General features: G+C 37.6%; 1 protein-coding gene across 1 annotated transcript in view; it reads right to left on the bottom strand.

Moving 5' to 3' along the window:
• Positions 1-204: 204 nt before the first annotated feature.
• LARS2 (leucyl-tRNA synthetase 2, mitochondrial) overlaps positions 205-26318 on the bottom strand; it is an 83638-nt gene continuing 57524 nt past the window's right edge. The window contains exons 15-21 of the mRNA XM_064704853.1: positions 19645-19748; positions 18301-18483; positions 15636-15805; positions 14592-14669; positions 12434-12545; positions 5908-6035; positions 205-566 (exon numbers count right to left, since the gene is read on the bottom strand). Coding sequence (XP_064560923.1) covers positions 387-566; positions 5908-6035; positions 12434-12545; positions 14592-14669; positions 15636-15805; positions 18301-18483; positions 19645-19748 — 955 coding nt within the window. The 3' untranslated portion in view covers positions 205-386. The remainder of the gene's footprint in view (positions 567-5907; positions 6036-12433; positions 12546-14591; positions 14670-15635; positions 15806-18300; positions 18484-19644; positions 19749-26318) is intronic.

The raw sequence follows: 26318 nt of genomic DNA, 5'->3' as shown, positions 1-26318 counted from the left end.
GTAGCACATATCAGGACAGTTGTTTAGTCCTGGAATCACATTTATGCATCTGCAATTAGCCAAGCCAAATTTCCAACAGGATATATTCCTGAGGCTGACACTAAGCCCCATGTGCTTTCTTCAGTTACATTCTGTTACAATTGTTTAGTTCTTCCGTGCTTCCTTCTCTTTCTCCCAAAGAATAAGGACAAGCAGCATCTTACCGTGACTTAATAATAATTTTTAATTCTGCATATTTCTTCACATTGAAAGGAAGATTTAGCAGCAACCTGATTTTAACAAGATTTCCTTCCCACCTTTACTTGAAGTGAAATAACCATAACTGCTTTTTTTGGTCTCCACCTCAGAAGATTCCAGATCCCTTTTGCAGCCCAGCAGAGCCTTTACTATTCTTGCACTAAGAAGTTGATAAGGGCAGTTCTGGGAGACAGAAAGGCCTTTTTAATGGCTCGTCCCTGCAGGTGCTTGGCTCCAAGCTCACTCTGAAGAACGAGCTCCTGGACTTCTTCAAAATTGCGGGCTGCTTGCTGAGGCACAGAAACTTTGCCACAAGCTTTGTTATTAATCTGAAAGAGAGACACAAAAACAAGAAAAAAAAGAAGTTTAACTAGACTGTTTGCTACAATTTAATTTCCTGTATCCAACCCATCTTTTTAGAAAAGGAAAGGGGGAAAGTGGAATAAACACTCTTTTCTCCAAACCCACACTTTCTAAGTAGAGGATAAAATTCTTCCTATCTCCTGTCCACCTAAGATAAAACTCTGATTCATGATGCTCAAAAAAAAATTGGAGAAGTGGCCACAGGAAATCTCAGTTCTGAAGACAGCAAGCAGCATGTGACTGTGCAATGCAGTGATATTTTAATTTTAAAACCATGACAGTCATATAGGCTGCATGAAATGTCTGGTGGGAGTCTTGATTTGTACATACTTCTAGGCAGCAACTTGGATTCTTTACAGCTAAGCAATGTCTTGCAGAGATTCAAATGGAAGATTTATTATTTTTAGAAAAATAGGCTTTAACTTAGTGTATGTTGCACTCATTGTTATGTGCTGCACTCAACCCATGGCTCATTAATCCAACAGTGACCACAAAGACGTCAGCTGCTCACTCAGCAACATCTTCCTGTGTGGGGCTGGTTTTCAGTGCAGCTTCCACCCTGCTTTTGCTTCAGGAGGGCAGAATCACAGAAGTAAAAATGAGTAAGCCCTTTGGTGGGAATCACCTCAGTTTATAAAATGGTTTTATAAATCCTTTCTGTCATCCAGTAAGGGTAGATAGAGAAAGACTATAGAACCTGACTGAGTACCTTTCTGGAGCTGGCATAAAATGAATTATTACAAAGGCTTTCAGATTTATATGGACTATTTTCAGTGGCTTAATGAGAAGAAGGTCAATCACACATTTTAGAAAATGAAACAACTCAAATCTTTTAATGCAGTTAATTGCATTACTTGCATAATAATCTGTATATGTACTGCAAATTTCTGACCCCTAGGCATCATTTCAGGGAGATTTCAATCATCTAAAAGAAACACACATTGCTTCATGCAGTTTGGACATAAAAATGTTCACGACTTGGTTTTCACCTGGATTTTATCCAGGATATCTCCATGCAACATACAACAAAGCCAGAGAAAGACCTAGTTCACTTACCTAGTTTGTATTTTGTTTGTATTTTATTTTAATGAAAATAAAATAATTTGTGCAATTCTCTGAAAGAGGAAGTTGGGACAGATTTTTAAGGAACAAGATGAAGTCTCAAATGCAGCAAGGATGAGCCACTTCTGTTTTTTGACTAGTCTTGACAATAATTTGCAGTGATGTCAGTAGGCTCTTAATTACTCCTACAAGCACCCATAATGTGGCATCATAAAAGGCTGGCTGTGTTAAACTTTGCCTTTAGCATCTGGTGTAAAGTAAAAATCCTTGAAAAACACACAGGAGTTAATTTTTAAAGCTTTTGTGAAAAATAACCACAAACAGTTCTTTCTGACAGGACACTTCAGAGAAGAAATGCATTCCACAGGAAAAAGAAAACAGTAAAATCCAAAGAGATACAGTTTTAGTGGGAATATAAAGCAAGCCTCTCAGCTTACTGCTAGGACACGCAGCCTGCAGTTCAAAGCTATGCCTGCCTAGTTAAAATGTCATTCACTGTCCTCCATCATGCAAATTAATATGTCCCAGTGGATGGATGTTGGCAGGGGGAAATTTTCCACAGCTAGCCTATTTGGTGCTGTTCTCAACAGAAGAGCCAAGCAGCCTAAATCAACTTGGTAAATAAATGACTGCTGGTGGTTGTGTTTTCCTAGAAAGGTTGAGAAGCCTGGGCGACCTGGCACTGTGTACCTTCCCACAGCACATCTCCACCTTCCCACAGCATGTCTCCTGATCTTCCCACACTCTGCTCTGAGCTGGGACCATAACTTTTATTGAACAGCAGATTGGTTATGGTTTCACCACATGTTTGAGCATGGCTTTCATTATATCATAGGTATCATGAAGCATTTTAACACTATTCTTAAAACAGGCAGCTGCAGATTTCATCACATGCTCTGTGTAACAAGCATCCTAGGCACATGTCCTTTTAGTCCAGGGCTTAGGCTCTCAGCAGGAGAAATGCCTTCTGCTATTTCTGCATCTCTCTCTGTGTATCTCACTAGACCTGCACAACCCTTGGCATTTCCAGGTGAAAGTGCCACACAAGAAAACTGGGTGCTGGCAGCCTTGTTTCTCTGAAAAACCATGCAAGAGGAGAAATACACAAGTCTTGAGTCCTCTCTTCCCCTGAGGAGGGAAGCTGATGTTTTTTTCTTCTTTTCTCTCATTTATTTTTTTTTCTTTTTGACATTTGACATTCTACACTATTCCAGAGCCAGTGGTAACTACAGAAGTTATAAAACATGAAATGAAATCACAGAAGACTGAAAAATAAGCACCTTGAGGCTGGAGAGAGGAATTTTTAATTCAACTCAAATATTTTTTTACCATTGATGCATAATCCTTCTGAGAAGTTAGAAAGAAAATAAATATCTGTGCACTGTTACACCTTCCTCATATGCCAAAGCAAGAAAAATGACACCAATTTTTTTTTAATTTATAAAAACATCAGTTATAAGACCACATCTGCTAACAGTTCTGCACCACCTAGAAAATGTGAGGAATGCTGGTCAGAAGTATTTATAGGATGAAACACACACTACATTCAGGTCAGATTTTTCAGAGCATTAATAATATACCGTATTATTAAAAATACTCAACTTTGCAACAATATTTAGAGGAACAGATACTGTGCATACCCAGTGAATTTAAATGTCTTTCTTGTAGGCAATTTATATTGTTTCAGCCACAGATACAGTGAGCTGGTTGCTTTTGTTGCTTTGGGTTAAATATGGAAAGACAGAACTGCAGCACAGACAGGAAATAATGAAGTATTTTGTGTGAAGAGAAATAAACCCAGAATGTCTCAGCAGACAAATCCCTGGCAGCCTGAGGCAGTTTGATGGCTCGAGAAGAAAAGGGTTGTGGCCCAAAGACTTGGTTTGACTGTTCAGCCTTGTGAAGAGACACTGACTCTTTGCAAAACCAATTCCTCTGTATGGCGAGTGTTTCTTGGTTTAATGAAGGCAATTTATTTTTGCAGCCATACAAAAACCTTCAGTGTCCACAAGAATTCCCACATTCCATGCACATTCACATTCCCTGCTCCCCCATACCTCCCTTTTGCTTTACTCTTACAGTAGAAAGCCAGGCACACTCTGCAGGCACTATTGCTAAGAATTATTCCCAGTTCAAAAAAACAACTTGTCTTTCTGGTCTTCCAGTCACTTGCTTTCTCAGAAGGAAGGTGTTTACATACATCATATAATTCCATGAATATATGACTGAGAACCCAGGGGTTGTTTTTTGTCTTATTACAACAAGACTTACACAAAGCTTTGACAAAGTCAACCAGGAAAAGAAACAAAAATAATTTTAATAAAATAAATTAATTAAATTTTTTTCTGGTTCCTTTTTATGAGAAGGAAATTTTCGTGTCAGCAGAAGAATATCAGTGAAATATTTAGGTATTTTCATGTTTGGTTGTGTAGTCTTAAAAACATTGTGTCCAGAGTTTTCTCTGTGTTGCTGAAGTTGTTATTTCAAAGATATATTTAATAACATGTTTGCTTTAACCACAACTGCGAAGACGTTTCTAAAATTACACAATTTCTCATTCATGACTTCCTTATAAACTGAACGCTGGAATTCAAGATGTTTGCTAGCTGTGGAGGCTTATTTTGGGCTTGAGAGAAGTGATCATATCTCAGTGAAGATTTTTACTGTTAGAACTAAAAGCTTATCACTTAAAGAAAGAAAGAGAGGGCAAGAGAGAGGAAAAAAAAAATTCACCCACAGTGACTATTAGACTAAGTCTTCTATTAACCCCAGCTGGCAATTGAGTCCTTCTTGGTTTGGAAAGATGACAATTGAAAATTTCCTTCAAAAAGACATACTCCTTGGTCTTTCTTAAGTGTGTATGTTTAATGTTGGAAAAAACAAGTGCTTTAACATTATTTCTTATTCTGTTCAAATAAACTGACTCAGAGATCAGGCAAGATATGAAATTATTTGCAAAGATACTTTGATTAAGGAAATATAAAGCAAAATGGCTTCCTCTAAATTCAACCAATCTCTTCCCTCCTGAAAAAATCCAGCTCAACAAAAACAACCCAACTGCTTTGCTCCCTCTCCTAAAGGGGTGAACAGAAAAAATACAACTAAATCACATTGCTTCTGTTTCTTCTACACACGCAGAACACACAGTTTTACATGACCAAATGACATTTCTTCTAAAGGCTCCATTTTCATTGACTGTCCAGAAACACAGAAAGTGTTGAAGTTGAAGCGTTACATTTAATTTAGAACATTAACTTTTAGAATGTTAGCATTAAAGATTATCCTTTGGGGAACAGCGAAAAAGGCAGGAGACCTCAGATCTGGTAGTGTGCAGCTATGTTAATTACTGACTATCACAGTGCCAGAGCATGAGGAGCTTGAAGGCAGGTGGAGCAGGAGTCAGCCAGTGGCAGAGCTGAGTCCCTGCTCAGGGATTCCACACCTTTGGCTCCAGGCATCCGTTCCCTCTGTGTCCTGTCCATGACCAAGCTTTATAGTGCCTGGGAGCATCCTGAACACATGCTAGTTAACTAGAGCCATAGGAAAGAAGACAGTAAACTACTCTGTGCACACATTGGGGAACTGGAGGTGAACTAAAGGCAGCTACATGTGCACTCTTCCACTGAACAGTCAGCTCCTTCCCTGGGCCACAAAGGGGCTTGAGCCCAAAAGAGAAACTGGAAGTTATAACACACTTCCAAACATAGCTGGTTTTCTCAACCCCATTCCTGCAAATGGACTCTCCTGATATGTGCCAGAAATTCAGGCCAAAGCAGATGGGCAACATCATTTGGCAAAAATCACAGATTAAATGAGCTTATGATTGGTCTGTTAGGGAGCCATAGCACTACTGGCACCACAAGAAATATCACCCAATTATACATTTGTGTACAGCACTGAGTTAATAAATGCACTGTCAGGCAAAAAATCTGGGCCTAGTGATCCTAGTTTCGACTGTATCATCCTTGCCCATGGCTGTTCATTGGTCAAATCTCCATTGGTACTAACACGCAGTCACTCTGAAAGATTTATACTTAGGGCATCTCTCCTCCAGACTCACTATATCTTTTTGTTTAGGAAACCATTTTAATTACTCAGCACAACTGTTACAGCAGCTTCTATTTTGAACTTTCACTGGGCCATTTACTATGGGGACTGACTTCCACAAGAGAAGAAATTCCATCATGCTCTGGGCTCATAACACATTACTTGGCCACTACTGAAAATAAATCAAAATGCTCTTACCAGTACAGACATCTCCACAACATCTGATGGCTGAAGGTAAGCTGGGTCTACTTTGGGCCAGGACTGATGCAGAACATCAACATCCCAGTGATGATGAGTACAAAGTTTATTCTGCACATGTGCCAAACCTGGAAAATGAAAGCAGTAAAACATTCATCTGTACATGGTAACCAGAACATTTGGTCTCTGGAATTTGTTTGACAAATTAGATCAGGATAAAGCTGACTTTAAAAGCAAGTGCCATAGGAGGAAATAACATTGTTTAGATTAGCATACAACACATTATAAACAGAAAGATTTAAATCTTTGAAGTATTTGTTTTATACCATGAGTAAGGATATTAACAATGTGGGCACACTTTAAATTTAAATTAACACTCTATAACTTTGCCAAGAGCACAGAAGACTGCTGCTTATTATTTTAAATTGTAATCCTGCAACATAAGCTGACCTCTGCTTCTACAAGTCAACCATAATACTGCATTTATTTTCAGTAATGCCACCAGTTTGATTAGAATTTTACTAACAACTGAGAATGATAAATGATTATGCCTCATTTTACCAGCTGTAATATGCTGGCTAGTTTCTAAATTTGCAAGTCAAGCTACTTGCAAGATTTTTTCTATTTTGTGAAGTATATTTTCTCACAAATTAAAGGTGATACAAAGGAATGCCTTGCAGAGCTTGCTCTCCTTCTTCTGATTTTTACATTCTGAAGCATTTTCTCCTTCAATGTTATTGTTAAAAATTTCTAAAATGGCTTTAAGTGATCTCCTTTTATTAAACTGGTCTTCTCAAGATAATTAATTTCTGATTTGTTTAAGTAATAGGAGAATAGGATGCAAGTCGTTCTGAAGCTGTATTCTGTAACTGAATAGAAGCTCCTGAGTGGGATTTATGTTGCTGTTTGCTGCAGCTATATGACAAAATACAAAGACTTCATTTAACAAGATGCTGTCAAATATAATTAATATTGATGATTATGACTCTTGTGATTCTGACAGAGTCAGGAGATTTTTTAAATTAAAAGCATTCTCTGCATATGAATAAGAACACAGACTAAAACTTTTATAAGCACGTGCTTCCTTCAGGGCTGCAAAATGAAATCTTTTCTGGTCTTTTCTGTGAAATTTCTTCTGGTTTAGGGAAACTCTATCAAAAGCATAAAGAAAACCCATTCACACAAGACTCACTGGTGAGACTGAGGCACTGAAGCTGTTCAAAACAGCAGGACAGCAGCCACAGGCACCCACCCAGCCCATGCACAGAGCATACATCAATTCAGCTGGCTGGGTTGTTTAGGCTGATACGGTGAGTAACAGCAAACAGGGACAGAAAGAGCAAGCAGCTTCCTCCAGAAAAATCCACCACATTTTTGTCAGTGCTTTTTTGGACAAAGTGCTTTGGTAAAATGACACACAGCTGTGCTATTTGCTGAGTGACTCAGACAGGGACAGTGGGGAGCACCGATGGGAGCTATTTCTAATGGCAAGCAAGAACATGCACATTTCCTAATGACAACAGCTATTTGTTAGGTAAATAATTTATTAAAATGCCTCAGTGGCACTCATTCTGTGTATTTTTTTTTCTTTTGAAGCAGTACTCAGAAACTGAGAGAGCAAAAGATAGGAACTCAAGCAGAAAAAAATCTTCATATTGATGATTCATTATCACATTGACTGTAAAGAAAACAGCTGTTAGATTCTTTCCTTTTTGGCTTCTGAACACCCAGATGACTTCACTTCTTTCCAACTGATCACATGCTTTGTGGCAGAAGCATGCACGCTGGCCATTCCTTATTTTACTGTTGAAGAGAATTCTTCAAACTATTTAAAACCCACTTTCTGACAGACAAATTTCTATCTACAAAAGCAAAACCAGGGTCCCTTTTAATTCCTGTGGAGGCTGTCAGTCCCAATAAACTGACCAATAAAAAATAATCAAAATTTATCCTGAAGCAAAGTGTGAGTAAGCTCAGTGTCAATCTTTTGGTTCATTTTCTTGCTACAAAATGAGCTATGAGCTCATCCACAGAAAAAGAGAGTAGAAAAGTCAACAGAACTACTTTGAGAAAACAGTTTTACAGGAAACCAAAATGAAGGTTTTAGTTGTGTTGCCTGTTTGGCTTCCTGCCTTAATTCACATTTTGTAAGCTGTAGAACACAGCAAACATAATGATTTGGTTTGTATTTTCAAAATTCAACACGCTAAATCAGAAACTTCATCACTGATTCAGAATGGTGATTGATAAATTAAAAATGGACAATTTCTGAAGCTTTGATTGTGAAAACATGAAAAACATCTTTTGTTGTCTTACTGTACAGGAAAGTGCCTAGTGAAGTGCATTTTATGAAGTGGTGTGCATTTTGCATCATATTTTTTGATGCAATTTTCTTTTATGGCTACAGATTCTCTTGCAGATGCACAACAGAAAGATAACAGTAAATTTTTAACTTACTGTAAGCTTTTTACTTATATGTATCCATCTGTACAGGACAGATCAAAGACAATACTTGTGTTCAGTCTGAAGTCCTGACCTTGCTATTGGATCTGCTTCAATGGACTTCTACTGATTAGCAAGCAAATATTAGAGCAAGGTTTCCCTAACCAGTAACTCACAGCATTGAAACCCATTTTAAAACACCAAGTTAAACGAGTACTATAGTATTGTAAATTAGCAAGTTGAGAGAAAGAGGGGACAGGACCAGTCTAACAACTTTTCAGCTCAGGGCAATGTTTTACTAACATTACAGGAGTATTTCATAAGCATAATACTTCCCCTAAGGTGCTATTTGACAGGGCAGAGCAGATTCTCATTTTAAAGAGATTTAAAAAGGAAGACGTGGGAGCAATCATGTATCAGCAAGGTGTTGGAACAGAAAGGTAACTCTAGTCCTACAGAGAAAAAGCACTGGAAAAAAATTATCTGTAAAATTCCAGTAATTGTGCGGCTACTTAGACATAAAATTATGCAGGCCAAGGAAAAGTTGTGATTATGAAGTAAATTGAGAAAGAGCTGGCTTGTGACAAGCCCTGGAGAGGTTAAAGCAGAGAAGGAAATGAAGATGGAAGTCTTAATGGGTCATAAAAGGAAGCTAATGAAAGCATCTGAAACAATGGCAGTATCAGAGTTTAGGATTAGGGATTTTCAAAGAGAAAATAAATGCAAGAAGATCAGAAGGGGAAGTACAAGATGACTCTGAGGGTGAATAACCAAATACTGCGAGTTTAATTAAAAAGTCAGATCAGAAGTGCGTAAGAGCAAGTGAAGAGACATTTTGGGTGAGTATCTACTTGCCTGTGAAACCTCTTTCTGGCATTGTTGCCATGATACTTTGTTCTTGATATTCTCTTTACTATTTAATGAATCTCCCTATTTGACAGATTTGGGCAAGTTACATATCCGAAATTTCTTTCTGCAGCTCAGGACGAATATGTCTGTCAGTCACATGTGAAACAATCTGCCATCTCAAAGAAATGCCAACAGCTGTTTCCAGACAGCTCTGAGAAAAGCTGCATTATACCATTGGTAAAGTAGTACAGAGCTAGGATGTGAAAAGCATGGGTTACTGTAAGCTAACTCTAGGATGTGCTTGCAATCCAGCAAACTCCACACAAATCCTTTTAGCTTTCTTAAAACAATCTGTCTTCCTCCATTTGAAAGACTTTCTCTACTTCCTCTTATGCTATTACTCTTGGAGAAAAAAAAATTAATTTCCAAATCATGTTTCTTATTGGATTTGTGAAGAGGGATTTCTACATTCAGATTTTCAATTAAAACCTGCAACATCAATTAGCTTTTACTCAACTCCATTCTTTTCAGCCCTTTTTGAGCAAGGGCTGAATTCAAGCAAATTCTTGCAACAGAGCTATTGTAGAGACAATTAAAATATTGCTAAGACAGTGATACCACAACAAATTCAAAAAATTATGTCTAATTTCAGCATTTCCTAAGATATGTTTATTGAAGGTCTACATATCTTTCATGAGCCATCTCTAATAAAAATTTAGCAACTCACAATAAGCAGTTTCATATCCTTGTCTGAACAGCAAAACACTGTACTACTACAAACAAACTAAAAAAAAAAGTCTCATATGTGTCCGTATATTCCTTAGATACAAGGTTTCAGGAAGGAAACAGATTTCCTCATCCTGTTAGTGTTCATAAACTGCCAAGATATCAGCCGGATGAACTCTTCCCACACTGAGGGGCTACGGCTGCTTTTTATGTTATTGAGCGATAAACCAGCGCGTTCTGCGCACAATTAACACCAGCAGGCTGACACATCACAACACCAAAAACTGCTCGGCCTCTGAGGGGGGAGAAGAACTTCTTCACATACAAAGTATCTTGGGCTGCTGCTGTTCAGCTGCTGAAAGGTGAGGCACTTACAGAACAGCAGTCAAGCAGCTTCCATCAAAGCCTGGGGTCCACTGCTATAGGTGCAATTTATAGAACCAACAATATACAAACTCCTTTTCCTGACCAAGTTACGAAAGAGGAAGCAGCATTATCCTGACATTTAGATGCAAAGCCAAGGTACAAAAGGAGAGATATATTCTCTCTGAGTATGAAGAACTAAACACAGAGAAAACTAAACAGAGTATTTAGAAACCTTAATTTTTGTATTGAAATTATTTAAAATAGTAAAGCATTATCGCTTACACACAACAAAGTTTGAGAAATTGGTTACATTAGAACAGCAACAGGACTTGGTGGAACCAGAGTGCAATTCAAAACTTGGGGAATTTTTAATATGAAATTTTAATCCCAGGACAGAACCGATAGATGCTGGCTATTTCAAAGTAATACAGTATTCTTACCACAATGCAGCAGTTAAATGTACACACATTCTCCTGATAAAATTGTTTAATAACTTCAGCATCATGCAATGATTACCATGCTAAAAGATACTGTCATTTTCAAATTTAGTAATAAAATTCTTCAGGCAGTAATTAACACACTATGGTTTTTAATGATTGCTGCGCTGAATTACAGCGCACATGTCTTTGGTCCACACAAGTAAAATTTTATCTTTAAATGCAGACAGAGGCTGAGGACAATACACTTCCAATTTTTATATGCTTCCTTTTGATTCTTACATCAGAGGGAGATACAGAAAATGTTTATCAGTTTCATTCTCCAGTGATTTTAGTAGCAAGAAAAGACTTCCTTATCTAACATTCAAAACACTACAGGATTAAGCTTCGTGTTTGACAAGTTGTTAATTAAGATACCCTAGTGCTCTTTGTCATTTTATCAACCATTGCTGGTAATTCTGAATTTCCTAACATGTATTAGAATTCCAAGTTTAGAAGGCACTGTATGTATAAGTAACTATTCTGAATCTCTTTTGTCTCCATCTCAAGCAATCAGGAAAACAGTCATGCTAATTGCTTTTATTTAGCATTATTTTAATTAGATGGCACGTCATTGTATATGACCAGATGGATCATGTCTGATGCCACTCTTTATTCTAGACTTAAACTCCTAGTAAGAGATTTTTAAATCACTTGAAATGAAAACACATGCAAAAAACCCAACCCACTCTCCCTACCATATCTTCTTGTTTCCACAGGCTCTGCTTCTTTGTTACTGCTTTGAACAAGAGCAGTCTTTCCTTGGCAATTAACATTGCAGGCCATGCCCAACACTGAAATACCATCAGTTTAGTAGCACTGCTCTGCAAACACTTGAATGCACAAACCATTGAAAATAAAACAATTAAAACAGCATCCAAAAGCTAACATTAGGTCCAAAACCACACAGCAGTTTGTGGCCAGCCACAATGCAGAATATACTCCTATTTTCCCACATGCATCTTGGGACTTCTCCCAGTAAACCTAACAATCAGTTGCTAAACTCTGGCATGCACATCTCTTATTTCACAGGCTTTAACTGTATCAGTACCATGCAACTTAGTCCATTTGGTATTCCAACCTGTGCAACTCTGACAGGTGTTAGAAAAGATACCCTTTTCTACAACTCCCATTCTCCATGGCAGGGTAATTTACAGCATAGTGTTCCTCAGTCTCTGGAGCATTCTAAAAGGACAGGATTTTTATTGAACATTCCTTTAGTTCTTTTTACTATCCAGCCCTCTGATATGGTTTGCTTTGCCTGAATTCCTGAAGGAAAATATTTGTAGTCCAAAGGCTCTGACACAGTTATTTAAAAAAGGGCTGTTTCTGCCCGGGTGTTCAGCTCTTAATAATGCCATCCATATCCAGGAGCAGTTAGCAGATGACATATGAATTCCTCATGCAAGTCCTGTCTTGAATTGTTCTTCTAGCTCCCTTTCTCCACCTAGTTTCAAGAAATCCATCTCTGTATGGAAGGAAAAATAAACCAAAGGCAGAAAGGAGAGATGTGGGAATGACCGAACTTCAAATTTGTTTAACAGTTATGAAAGAAGGTGACAAGCTAGATAAAGAATTCAGAGGTAAGTGACATGTGCTGAGTTACAGACATTTTTGCAAATTTCTTGTCCTTTTGCCTAGAACACCTGTATGAAGTTTATAAATACCTTTCCACATCTCTGATGCAATGTGAGGAGCCATAGGTGCAACCATAATGCAGAGGGAAGCCAAAGCATCTTCAAATTCTCTGCTGTGGAGAACAAGAGGCCGAGGAGCTTGCTGAGTGAAAAAGCAAGGAAAAAGAAACAAACTATTAACATTCTGAGGTGGGGAGGAAAGTAGTTTAATTAAGAAGAAAATGCAGTAATAAAACCTAAAATCAATGTCTATGCTAAGGAGAGTGCATTTTCACAATAAATTGGAAACTTATGATACTGGAGAATTAAAATCACAACTCTTAGTCATAGAGTGCTCTCTAACACTAAGAAGCTGATCCTGAAATGGATCATCCTGAAACTGCCATCATCATCCTGGTGAAGATCCTTGGGGATCTGCTCTAGCATAGAACTCTGAACACACACTCATGTGGACAAGAGTGGCCCACAAAAGCATTTTTAGTGCTGCTTTTTCTAGAAGTGCAATCTTAGGCAAAACCAGAGCTATCTGAGAAGAGGTGAAACACTTGTATATGACAGTCAAATTGTGCTGAATGCAACAGAGATTTTGATGGGACAAGGTTCATTTCTACAGGATCATAGAGTGGCTTCAGTAAAGCTGAATTTAGTGACAAAGTGAGGTTTTAGAGCTGAAGGAAGCTTTGGGAATGAAAGCACAGTGAAGTCTTTTAGAGTTTTATGTTCTCATTATTTTAGTAAAGTGTCTGCCTTCTGTAGTATAGAAAATGTTCAATTTCTGGCAAAAAGGAACTTGACTGACAAAATCTGAACTTCATTTCCCCATTTAACTCAACTTACAGAAAAAAAGATACAGCACTAAAAGTAATCAGATGAACTTTTTTATTCTTCGCCTAAGAGATCACATCCCATGGCAAATTCAGCTGATGCATTTATTTTGTAATCTATCTCTCTCATGAAACAGCACAAAAAAATGTCAATACATGTCAACTTACAAGGATTATTTGATGTGATGAAAACCCATTCTCATCAACTAGAAAATGGTCCAAAACCAGTGATTTGCTTGACCGCAAATGTTGTCAGAGGGCATCTTATCACTTATAGTGCAAACTATATTTGAGTAAGATTTAGCAACTGCTACCCACTTTCAATGTTTAATCCTTGCCCACCTCTCCACTTCCTCCTTTTAACTAGGAGCAAAACAGGAAGAGTCAGCATGCAATGTGGAAACTTATTCTTCAAAGATACTGCACTGTCTTCTTTGCTCAAGAAATACATCAGTGTTCAAGTATCTGGCTGTCTGTAGGACCCTGAATTTTATCTTTTTTAACATTCATTCCACCATCCATTAGCCCCAAATGCCTATGAGTCATTGAAATGGAGATAAAGAACTGGGTGTTACCTTCCCAACACCATACAGGATGCCAGACTTAAATTGTTTCAGTACAGCACCTGTGCACAATGTACTTAATTTTTTGTTAAGTTCCTTGATTTTGCTAATAAGCACCTTGGAATCCATAATGTATAAAATGGTATTTCAATAAAGAAGCTAAAGCTTTCAAAATTATATTTAATTTTGGGTCAATATCAGGTTACCATTATATGCCTGAAGGACTGCTCAACCAGATCTAAGAGTAGTAACAAAAAATAATGATAATAGTTTATTATTTTTAATTTATCACCACTGGCTGATAAACAACATAATCTAAATTAAAAATCTTAAAACTCAGGTTCAGCAGTGTAAGCTGTCTTTGAGGACTGACTGTGTGTGATTTTCCTTGCAAAGAATAACCCTTTTAAAATCAGAATGCTTGGTAATTCTATAATGTACTACTATACCTAGCTACCTATGTAACTTGGCTAAAATCAAGATAAAAAAGAACAGAACTAAACAAAATGTATCCTCTTCAAATTACAGGATGCAGACATAAACATCAGAATCTGGTCTAATCTGATCTAATACCATCAAGCTCCTCCTGCAAAACTGTTTATATTTCAGGGTTACAGTGATACCAGAACATGCTTTTGAACTGAGTGTAACTCAACAAGGCTCTTGACTCAGTAATACTGGTTATGAAGTTAATGACTTACAGAAAGCTGGACCTATAGTACAGGCAGCTCCTGCTTGGTAGAAAGACTGACAGGAGCAGAGTCTGAGAGAAAAATACCTTCATTAATATCCCATACTTACATGGAGTACATTTGTGAGGCTCATCAATCGGGAAATAGCTGCATTGAACAAATGATCCTTTGTGAAGTACTCTGTTACCTGTATTAGAAGAAAAAGTCTGTTATTAATTACTTAAAATTCTGGGTTTTTAAAAATGGAAAACAATTACTGGTAACCAATTTCAATTTGTGAAATATGTGCATCTTACCTAAAGTGAGGAAAATCACTTTAGTACACAAACACATCATATGTGCAATCACAGGTGTGGAGGGGAAAATAACAATCATATAAAAATTCAATTGATTAGCTTCCCTTCTGTTTCGAGATTTAAAATGTTTCAGTCAATGAAAAATGTGCATTAGTCACCCTTTATTTCCTTTAATAAAATATCTTCCCTTTGCCCCTTCAAGAGGCCTTCTCTCTTGTAAATCCATTTATACTGGTGAAAACTTGTTCATAGATTACAAGATTAAAATTATAAAGTCTGTTAAATGATCTGGAATATCCCTCACAGCAGGGTTTAAACTGGCAAAAGTTTTTATCCACAGAAAATTACTTGAAGTTAATTTTGCAGGTATTTATGTTTTCTTCTGAGTCTTGGATAACTGAATTGATACCAATCACAGCAGGAGACAACAAATAACAAGAGAAGAACAACCACTTCAGTATTTTTTTCAAGGCTATGCTAATATATTTTCACCAGTAGCTTTTTTCATTCTATATGAAACAGCAGGCACGATAATGAGATATGAAGCAAACAGACCAAAGCTTTTGTTAGGGTAACCTACAGAACTCACCTAAGGTTTTGTTACTTGAATGGAGTTACTTGAATCCCAGATTGACAGAACTTTATTGTCATAACATTTCATTCCTTAATGAGGCATACATCATTTGCCCCACAAAATTTGTAGGTTGACAAAATTATTTACATAAAGAATAATTCAGTTTAAAAAATAGCTACTCATCTGGGGAAAAAGCTTTTGGCTCTGTAAGCCAAACACATGGTTTTAGCACAACAAGCAACTTATTTAGCAATTTAGAAACTATGTAAGTGTTTCTTTTAACCTCAGAAATCACCAGATTCTTCTGCTCCCAGATCTTTCTGGCTTCAGCCTTCTCTTTCTTATTCAGAAGCTCAGGATTGGGCATGGTTCCTGAAGTCCTTGCTTCAATAAGTTTGGTTACAAGTGCCCAGAGGCGCGTCTGCCATCTCTGAACGCCGGGCATGGCATCAGCTGGGATTAATGAAAGATTTCAGAAACAAATGTCAGTTACAAGTAAAGAATTCAACACTGTAAAGAAAAGGAGGAACAGAACATTGGAGATAAACATTTTTAAAAAACACTCTCTATTTTAAATGAAAGACATCAATGCAATTAAAAATTTCTTTAGAAATAATGTGAGTTGCTTGAATGGAAAAAAAATCAGTAAGTATTTTTCTGCAATGACTTTAAAGCAGATATATATAGCAAGAATACAGCATAGAATATTTACTAAAATCTGTAAAATAACCCAATATTATCTCAATGCTAGAATGCTCATCTGTTTTAATGACTCCACAAAGGAGTTGTATGTGCTCTCATTTTCTGAACTCGTGGCAGAATACAAACATATACACAAGTATGCATACACATATATTTTCAAATTGAGAAGTTTCTTTTCAGATTTGATTTTAGCAAGTATGTATATTTTTGTTGCTAGATATGCTATTGTGCTAATGAGTACAAGCTCACCATACTCACACCACAGGAGAGAATGACATGAGCCCTGCATTATGTCCACCACTGAGAGGACAAGGAATTTAGTCTGAAGGGCAATCATCCAAAGGTTATCCCATCCAGAGGAGAGAAGGATCATGTCAAATGAGAACCACTATTTAACATTCTCTGAATGAAAAAATTTCCTGTGATGGCTTTGCATGGTAAAGTTTTGGTAGGGAGATGCTACAAGGATGACTCCTCTGGGAAGATTCTAGGAGATTCCTCCATGTCTGACAGAGTCAGTTGAGCCCAGGAAACAGGAAGGGATGATGGGAAGGTGTAAATTTGGTTTTACTTCTCATTACTCTAATTTTAATTGGCATTACATTAAATTAATTTCTCAGTCGAGTCTGTTTTGTCCTTGATGGCAAATGCTGAGTGATCTCCTTGCCCTTACCTCAACCCACGAACATTCTGTCGTACTTTTCTCCCTCTATCCAACTGAAAAGCAAGGAGTGACAGAGCAGCTTGGTGGGCACCTGACATCCAGTCCAAGGTCAAATCCAACACAACCTGCCTAACTTCTTTAATTTAAACATTCATGTTGTTGTTATCATCATAAATTCAGAACAAAGCATAAAGATATTTAAGAGATGCTTTTCACCTAACTTTCTATTTTCTTCTCCCCTGGAAATATCTTTAGGCAGCTAAAATCTCCTTTTGCTCACATTTTCCAATACTTTTAACATGAGATGATGCCAAAATTTTTCTTTGTACTTCTAAAGTGGTAAACAGGTTGGCTTCAATGACTAAATACATTTTCGCTAGTATTATAACTGCGCGTTCTTAGCTTTCTTACAAAAATGTTTAATCACCAAGCTCTCATATACTTTGCAACTAAGATTTGGTACACATTATCCTCACAGTAATTCAAATATTTCATTTTCAAGATCAGAAAATACAGCAAAAAGTTTGTGCATCACCAAATTAGCAGCCTCAGAGGGAATTGTGTACCTGTGTAGTGTTTGGGATGCAGCTGTTAAGGCTTCATTCTAAGTGATTCATTTTTTTAAGAGACCTTTTCAAATGCCTAGCTCTCTACTGTTGTGATTAGGTGGTGACAGAAAGCCAGCTGAGAACTCACAAAGCCCACTCCTCCTGTGCATACAATAGTGCAACAATATATAAAGGAACACAAATGAATACAAAGCATGACAGACACAACTGAAATAAAGCTTAGTGCAGGCTGAACTAAGTGGCAAGAACTTAACATGTGAAAGAATGAAGAACTACACTTTTTGAAACCAAGAATGGATTGTTTTATTAAAGCCTTATGAAACAGGAAGGTGAAATGTAAATGAATATATAAGACTACATTAAAATGTATGAACCACAGTAGATAAAAGAAATTAAGACCTTTCAGTATGAGGAATTGCATGACAGGAGTAAATAAATGCACAGGAGGGTAATTCTTAACTTACTCAAGAAGTAAGCTCATAAAAATGTCATATCTAGAAATATTAATTACTAGGAACTCTGATTATCTTCTAATGAGATTCTTTCTGAAAACTATTTCATAATCCAGCTTACAAAAGCCATTGCATGCTTGTTAATAAACAGAAATAACAAAATATTATAAAGTTGCATCTCTGATCTGATATGATTAGAAAAATCAGATTATAAAGAAAAATAATTTTCAGTTAATCAATTATTGCTAATTAAAAAAAAAAGATAATGAGGTCCAAGTTTTCAGAAGAAAATACAACTTAAGAAATAGTTTTTGTATGTGCTTTTAGCTTATAAGAGGTAAGCTGCTTGCAATAATCTTGTAAGTTTGCCTCAGTGACAGCTTTGTGACTCTCTCCTTTAAAAGAAACAAACAATAAAACCTGTTTATGATACTTTTTTGATTCATTTTTTCCAAAACTTGGGCATGAAGAACTGTATTAATTTTGTGTTTAAAATATACTACTTGAGAAAAAAGAAGCATATCCACAAGAAAACAAACTACAGAAAATAGTCTGACTTACTTTTAGCATCCCACAAAATGTCTTGTTCTGGAGGAGCAGCAAACAAGATGTAAAGGCGCAGGGTGTCGATGCCATACTCTTTCACTATTTCCTCAGGGTCTATTCCATTGTACTTGGATTTGCTCATTTTTTCCCAAGTAACTTGGAGCTTCTCACCAGTTTTTAGGTGGACTGGTTCACTTCCTAAATATTAAGACATACAAAAACCACTGAAACAAATTTTGCTCACTTGTAACAGTAATTAATTTTGTTCCCTAAGCATAAGAAGAAACAACCGTTGCTAGCATTTTGGTTTTTTTTCCAAAACAGCTTAAAGAATACCACCCATTCCAAACACTCTTTTCCCTCCCAAATTTTTCTTGTGTTAATGTTCTGAACACCAGTAATATCCTAAAGCTTCCATCACATCATGATAAAAAGTCTCCTACCACTTGGAAGCTGTATCTGGCATGCATCCTAAGTGCTGCCTTGACAGCTCCCGATATTTAAACTTTTTTATAACCATGACATTTAAAACTTCATAGATAGGTGTACTGATTTGACACAATTCTGACCTGCACTTAGCTTTTGCAAATACCAGAGTTACAGGTTTCAACTGCAGTAAGTTATCCTGAAAAGAGTGTGTTTTCTCTTGCATGAATTTAGAGACAGAGTGGGGCATTTACACTTAAAAAGGTGCAACTGAGTAAAACCCTCTGCTAAAAAACCCCAATATTTTCTAGAAGAAAACAGGGTAGCAGAGAGTGGTAAAACTTAAGAGGGTGGATTGGTGGGTTGATTTTTAACTGTCTTACAGGGTTTGTATTCAGTGCAAATGAGGATGTATGAGAGGAATGCTTAAGAGAGGCAAATATGACCAAACATTTTTGTTGCTACAGGTCCCATAGCAATGACTGGTCCAGCTTATGCAATGAAGGCTCTGCAAAGAACTTGAGAATGAGCACTGTTTCCTAAAGGTTTTACATTCCTAATATCTACTGAACACACCTGCACCTGTGTTAGTTTTGCTGTAATGTTTCTGTAGGTTGTCTGTTTGCTGGGCCTAACTGGCTCCATTCAGCAGGCTGCTGAGCACTGTCTTAACAAAACTGACTTTTGATCTTTTGGACTACACTGGAGCCAAAATAATACCACAGTACTATTTCTATGTTTGGATGCAATTAAAAGCTGCTGTATTAGTAGGATCTCTGTGTACTCAGCAGCATGTGTAAATCCAAAACTCACAGAAGTTGCTCTCCAGTTTAAATATTAGATTCATTTTCTCTTCCAAATTTTCCCAGCACCGAAGCAGTCCCTGGCTTTAGGGGTGCACCTATGCTGATTTTCCCATGCAGTTTCTCTTACCAGTGAGATCAACCTCCTCAGTCTTCAAACACTGGCCTGTTGTTGTTAGTCTGAATGTCTGATTCTTGATAAGTCCTTGAACCAAGAGCTTATGGAAAGGCTCCCTAAGGACAGAAGGAAAAAGAAATTTCTCTGTTGAAAAGAGCTGTAAAAAGCATATTTTATGATAAGCCTCAGGTGTTGAGCCAATCAGGCACAATTTTTTAATGAAACAAGAATTTCAAGCCGACTGTACATAAATAGTTGTCACCTTAGAAAGAGTACTTTGTGCATTGATTAATGGTGGCTGGCTGGCAATTCTAAGTATTTATTTGCATTCTGCTCACATTCTTGTACCCTAATTTAGTACTAAGTTATTCTAACATCACTTTTCAAATTAGCATATGGATAACACACAGAAGTTCCTTGTACAACAGTACAATTTCCCTAACTTCAAGCTAAATCTCTTGCGTGAAAGCATTCAAGTACCTGGCTTCATTGTCACAAATATTTAGTTCTAGCTTCTCTCTGAGGAGCACAGGATTTTGAACAAATCAAAATGCTGTTGCACATTTCTCTCTATAAACAGATGGAAAAAGCAGATAGATGTTTCTCTAACATAAGCACCCACATGCCTTGGCCCTTTGCAGAACTAGCCAGGAAGGCCTGGCTGTATGAAAAAGTGTACTAGAAAAAGGGCAATGCTGAAAAGTTCATATCTCAGTGCATCAATTTTTTAGCACTTTACTTTTCTAGCAAAATTTACATCAGTGACAGTAAACTCCCATGAAATGAGTGTATGACAGGACTAAAAAGAGCCTTGAAAATCAGTAGTGCACTCAGCAAGAATAAACTCTAAGTAAACACTGCTCTGGTTGACACTATTGTGGCCCCCTCCTTTAATGATCTTGCATTTCTAATGCATTCAGTCACAGTTCTGTCACTGTTTTCACTGAAAAAAAAGAGGCAACAAAATGAATCTCTAAGGCTTTTGGTTCCCACTCAGTAGAACAGGAAAGTAAGGCAGTTCTGACACAACTTTAAGAACAGCAGGGGCCAGGGAAGGAGGTATGGAGCCAGTCCCAGAAAGCACATACAGGCTGGAAGCCTTCTCATGGGACCCTCCAGCACAGGGACATCAGTCACCATCGTTTTGGAGGACATGATCATCAGCACTGGTTAGTACTGACTTGCACCTCCTAATGCTGACATGTGTGTGCAACATTAAACAATCTGAGTTTTCTAACTTTTTACCTAATGAAACCTGAAATGTGTACAAGACAACTTATGTAAAAGGATGCATTATTTCTATTAACTTTTAAAAAGCCAGAGCATACCCATCTAAAAAAGAAGTAGCAAAACCAGACTTCCATATTTTATTTATTATGTGTACAAAAAAGTCATAATCCAAAACATGATTCACTGTTAAGAAGTTAATATAATATTTTAAATTATTAAGAAATATAAATTACATGACAATTTATCTCACAATTTAAATTATATTATATTTATATAATATAATTATTATATATTATATATTAAATTATATTATATTTATAAATTATATTATATAAAATAAATCAATATTTTAATAATATAGTATTATTAAATTACAGAACAATTAGGCATGTTTCTATCATATTAAAGCAGGTACATTCCAAGTACTAGTCCTTAAACACTTTTGATGACTCTGAAGTAAGAAGATATTTGAAAACAAAACTATAAACTGGGAGAGAAAGTGACAGGCTTCATATTTTATCTTCAACATGCTCAAGTTTGAACATGAGCTTCCTTCCTTCCATATTTTATATACTTTTAAATATTGTGCAAGTACTGGCACATATTGATGTATCACTCAGCCACAAAAAAGTATGAGTCCCTGCCACGCCACCTGGTTTTAGCAACAATGTTAACTAAGAACAACTCAAGCATCTCTATAAATATTTTGTAGATGGTACTTCAGAGGCTGATGAAAAAGCTTGTTGTTTAGAAGTAAAGGAACTTAAGGGAATGAGAACTGAAGTCAAATTTAGACAGCAAAATGAAAAAAAATTAAAAACAGGGTTCAAAAACAATCTAAAATACCAAAAATTATTATAAATTATCCAAGTGAATTAGAAGGTAAAAATTGGGAACAAAAACTTTGCAACCCTATCAATAACAATGGTGGGAAAATGCTTCAGGATAAAACAGTTTATGATACATTTCTTCTGTCTCTACAATCTAGAGACATAACACCACTGGAAAAAAAAACTCCCTCCCTATCATTCAGTACTTCAGCCTGTTTAAGATCTCAAACAGTTATTAAAATAGCTACACTTCCTGCTATCTAAAGTAAAGCTAATGAGGTAGCCAGATCATCCAAATCAGATAGGGCTCTCCACTGGAAGTGATTTTTCAAGGAACACTTATTTTTAATGACAAACAGTTAGTTCAGATCATACGCCAAGTTACTAAGAACTGAATGCAGGAACAAGCATTTCTTATTTTTGTTTATGCTGACAGAGGCTACAAAAATGCAATACAAAATACATTACCAAGTATGGGGAAAATAAACCCCAACCATGTGTCCCTAGTGGGAAACCACAGGAGTATGGAGACATGCCCAAAAGGAGAAAGCCAGAGCCCATCTGCTAAACACAGGGCTCTGAACCAAATCGTGTTCAGTGATTTTGGCATTGTGTTGTGGTGGCTCCCTCTCATGTTCACATGCAGAGTTACACTTGAATTCATGTTAACAAAACTGCACACCTCAAACAAGCCCCTTCAGAGGCAGGGATGCACTTCTTGGCTGTAAGGGAACTGCCAAGGGGCTGCAGCACAGCAGGGATGATGCAATTCTGACCTCAATGCTGCAGCACCCATGGTCATGGCACCATAAATACCTCCTGATCCAAAACACCAAGAATAATGAAACTAAGCCACTTTGAGACACAATGACATTTCTGGCATAGAAGAGGAGTCTGGAGTTCCTCTGAATGCTTGATCATGTTTCAGACCATAGATATAATGGAATGGGATAGGCTTTCACCTGCCTGTGAAGTTTGTTTGTGCTCATGCTGGAGTATCTGCTGTGAGTCTTTTGCTCATGTTATACACCCACCTGCAAAGTGTGCCTGACACGTCTGAGAAGGCTCAGCTGTGCTAGTAATGAAATCTGTAATCCTTTCCTTCATCTTTTCCTTTCTCTAATGTTCATACACAAGTTCATCTCTATGAGAGACCAATCTAGGACCATGCAATGGATGGTAGGGCAAGCACAACAGACAGATCAGGAATTCCTGCTCAGTGCCATGGTCTCATGCTCTTTGCTTTGTTCCGTGCAGGGTGACCAGCAGGACTTTCAATCCTAGTACAAATGACCTGGCTGGAAGAACTCTGTGGGGCCTGCCACAGTGATAAAACAGTGAATTCAGGAGAAGGGATAGCCCTAGCCAGGGAGCTCACTGCATGTATTTGCACCCTGCACCTTTAGAAAGGATGAGAGAGCCCGAGTGCTGTGCCCCTGAGTGAAGACAAGACTACACCAGTCACTATTGGCTGAGTTCAGGGGGCTGTGAAACCTGCTGCTAGATACAGCTCTGCAACCTTGTGGAGGCGACTGAAGGATATAGAAACAGATAATTTTAGGAAAAAAAAAGATAAAACAATATTGAATGTTCAAGATTCCACACAGTTAACAACCGAGAGCTTTTGCTTAAAATCAGCACTAGAGATAAGGTTCTAAATGAATGCAGAGAAGCTGTAGCATTGTTCCTTCACAGAATAAGCTATTTCTGTCACATACAGTCTTTTATTCAGCTATGTGAAAAATAGTGCCTTCTTACTCAGCAGATTTGCCCTCTATCAGAGTCAAATCTGCTGACTTAACGGCAACAACAAAATTTTTTTATTGCTTTCTAACTCTTTAGGGAGAATGTGCTAGATTCTATTTCCAATTATTCATTAGACAGAGGTGATTACTGAAGTCTAGGGCAGAACCAAATTCTGTGTAACTTGTACTTGCACAGATGAGCAGGTGCACCGGAGAGTGACAGCACACAACTGCCGTGGTGGATTAGGCTGGAACAGAGGAGGAGTTTTCTGGCCCCAGCTGCCTACCTGGCCCCTCTCCCAGCAGTGGTCACAGCTGGGAGGGCTTGCTGCCCTGTGAATTATTTATAGAACCAATGCATTTTACAGACCAGACTGCTAGAACAAATTGACATCAATTTGGGCTTAATCTGATATCACATGTATGAATACCCAGAGGGTACCACTTATTCTGCCTTGTCATTACTGAGAAATTCAGCAGCATTTCTTTCCCACCGTCTCCAGTCCAATGCATTAAAAAATAAAAGACCATGCCTCATCTTTAGGGGATATTTAAGCTATACTGACATCTTTACAGTTCTAAATTCTAATTCTAAATGTCTACAAACACTGCATTTTCAATGAGGGTATGTGTGTCTGTAAATGCCTATTTCATACATGTTGCCTGTAACATTTCTGTAAAAATCATTACCCCATATTTGGAAAGATTGCTTTGACAATCCAAACTACAGGAATTTTAATTTCTGTTTTCAACCACATTACTATATAAATAGCCATTAAACAGTATCCATAATTAAAGGCTACACAGAAGTATTTCAATGGATTTGAACATCACAGGATAGGAGCTAAACAATGAAAATTTCCATCAAGAAAACATATCAAAGAAAAACTACTACAGATAAGCAGGGGAATCATAAAAATGTTTAAGGATGCTAGATGACACTTTAAACACTGGCAGCTCTCCTTAACTGAGATATAACAATTTTATTTATTTAATCAGTGAAAAAGACCTAAGCTACTAGAGAGAGATTGAAAATGCACAAGAGGGCAGTGTTTTTTAACATTTTAGTGTTTTCCCTCAGAGCTGAGGGTTTTGACATCATGACTTTGAGCTTCCTAACAATAAGCCTGTTGTTTCTAATTACACTTCTCAGATCTTTCAGACCAGTCCTTGAGCAGTTCAAACAGAAGACTGAGCAAAAGTGGCTTCTGATTAACACAAAAAATTTAAAATACATGGTGGTATTTATAAAGGAGTTATGATTTCCATATTAAACCAAAATCCTAATTTGACTTCATGGCTTCAAAGCACCTAATGATTTACTTAGCACAGAGCTAAAGCAAGTGAACAATTTTGTGCATGATGATGAATTTGTTAAGAGTCACCTTGCAGTCTGAGCACACATCTAAGCGCACGCCCAAGCAGCTCATACACCCAACCCTCAGGCAATGCTGTAACACATCTTCACACTGCAACATTGTAGGTGTTGTCACATATCACATGTTGTCACATGTCACACCTCTTGACATTGTATACCATGCCAAAGGAATTCTCCACAGTCTTTCAAACTGCTTCTACAGAAAGCAACTTCTATTTTCTTCTGCCATTGTCACTAGATGTAGTCAGTGCTTCTTAAGGAGTTTTTCTTCACTGAAGGTAGAGTTTTCTTCTGCAATTTACCACATTTAGACCAGGTTATGCTACACAGCTTTTGTGCTACTGCTCTGTCACACCAGAGTGTGAACAAAACACATTCCAAAGCAATGCAGCTACAGAATCACAGAGTCCTCAGAATAATGCAGGTTGGGAGGGACCTTTGAAAGTCATTTGGTGCAACTCTTTTTGCATATCAGACCTACCTTCAGGTTGTTCAGGGCCATGTCCATCTGCGTTTTGAAAATATGCAATGATGGAGATGCCACAATGTCTCAAGTCAAATGGTTCCAGTCTCATCACCCTCCCTGCCAAAACTGTATTCCTTCTGTCCTTGCTGCAATCTGTGACTGCTACTCCTTTCCTTTCTCCATACATCTCTGAGAAGAGTCTGGTTCTATCTTCTCTATGAATCTCCTTTAGGTAGCAGTAGATAGCAATTACATTTCCTCCTTAGCCTTCTCTTCTCCATGGGGAACACACTCAACTCTTTTAGCCCCTTCTTGTATGTCATATGCTCCAACCCTGACTATGGTGGTGCTCCTCCTCTAACCCTCTTTAGTCTGACAGTGTACCTCACACTGGGGTGAGAGCCTCAAAACTAGACACAGTATTCCAGTTGTTCCTGAATGATGAGCAGAGATAGCCAAAGCTGGGCATGGTTTTGTTAGAGGAGTATATTGTCATGCCAGCTGCTGACCCACATCCAAATTGCAGTTCATGAGGACCCCTAAGCCCTTCTCTTGTAATCCTCCCCACACAGATGGCACAGCCCCAGATGTTCTGTTGAAGTCATGGTAAAAGATATGCACAGCTCTCTCCTCATCCATAGATGGAATCATGTCACCACAAAAGGAAAGCAGATTAAGTTTGGAATAATTTCTTCTTGGTAAATCCATGGTGGCTGCTCCAGCCACCTTGTCTTTCATGCCTGGAACTTGCATGTGTCTGGTTTACTTAAGTGAGCCCTAACTCAATCCTACTCTACAATGGGCAGTATCGCTTGCCTTCAAACTTTCCTACTAAGCACAGACCTTGACAGCAAAGGCCAAGGCAAAGACTTTTCTTTCTACTTAGGCTCTTTGCTGGATTGTGAATCAGTCCAATGTCTTCCTTGCTGTTCTTTTCCATGTATGTCCAGAGGCTCTTCTTACTATCTTCACATTCTTCACCAGTTTCAATATCTGATGAGCTATGACCTTTCCATAATCCACACTGCCTATCCAGT

This window comes from Zonotrichia leucophrys, chromosome 2, assembly GCF_028769735.1.
Source record: "Zonotrichia leucophrys gambelii isolate GWCS_2022_RI chromosome 2, RI_Zleu_2.0, whole genome shotgun sequence".
In the NCBI taxonomy this organism is placed as follows: Eukaryota; Metazoa; Chordata; class Aves; order Passeriformes; family Passerellidae; genus Zonotrichia; species Zonotrichia leucophrys.
This window is presented reverse-complemented; position numbering and strand designations above follow the sequence as displayed.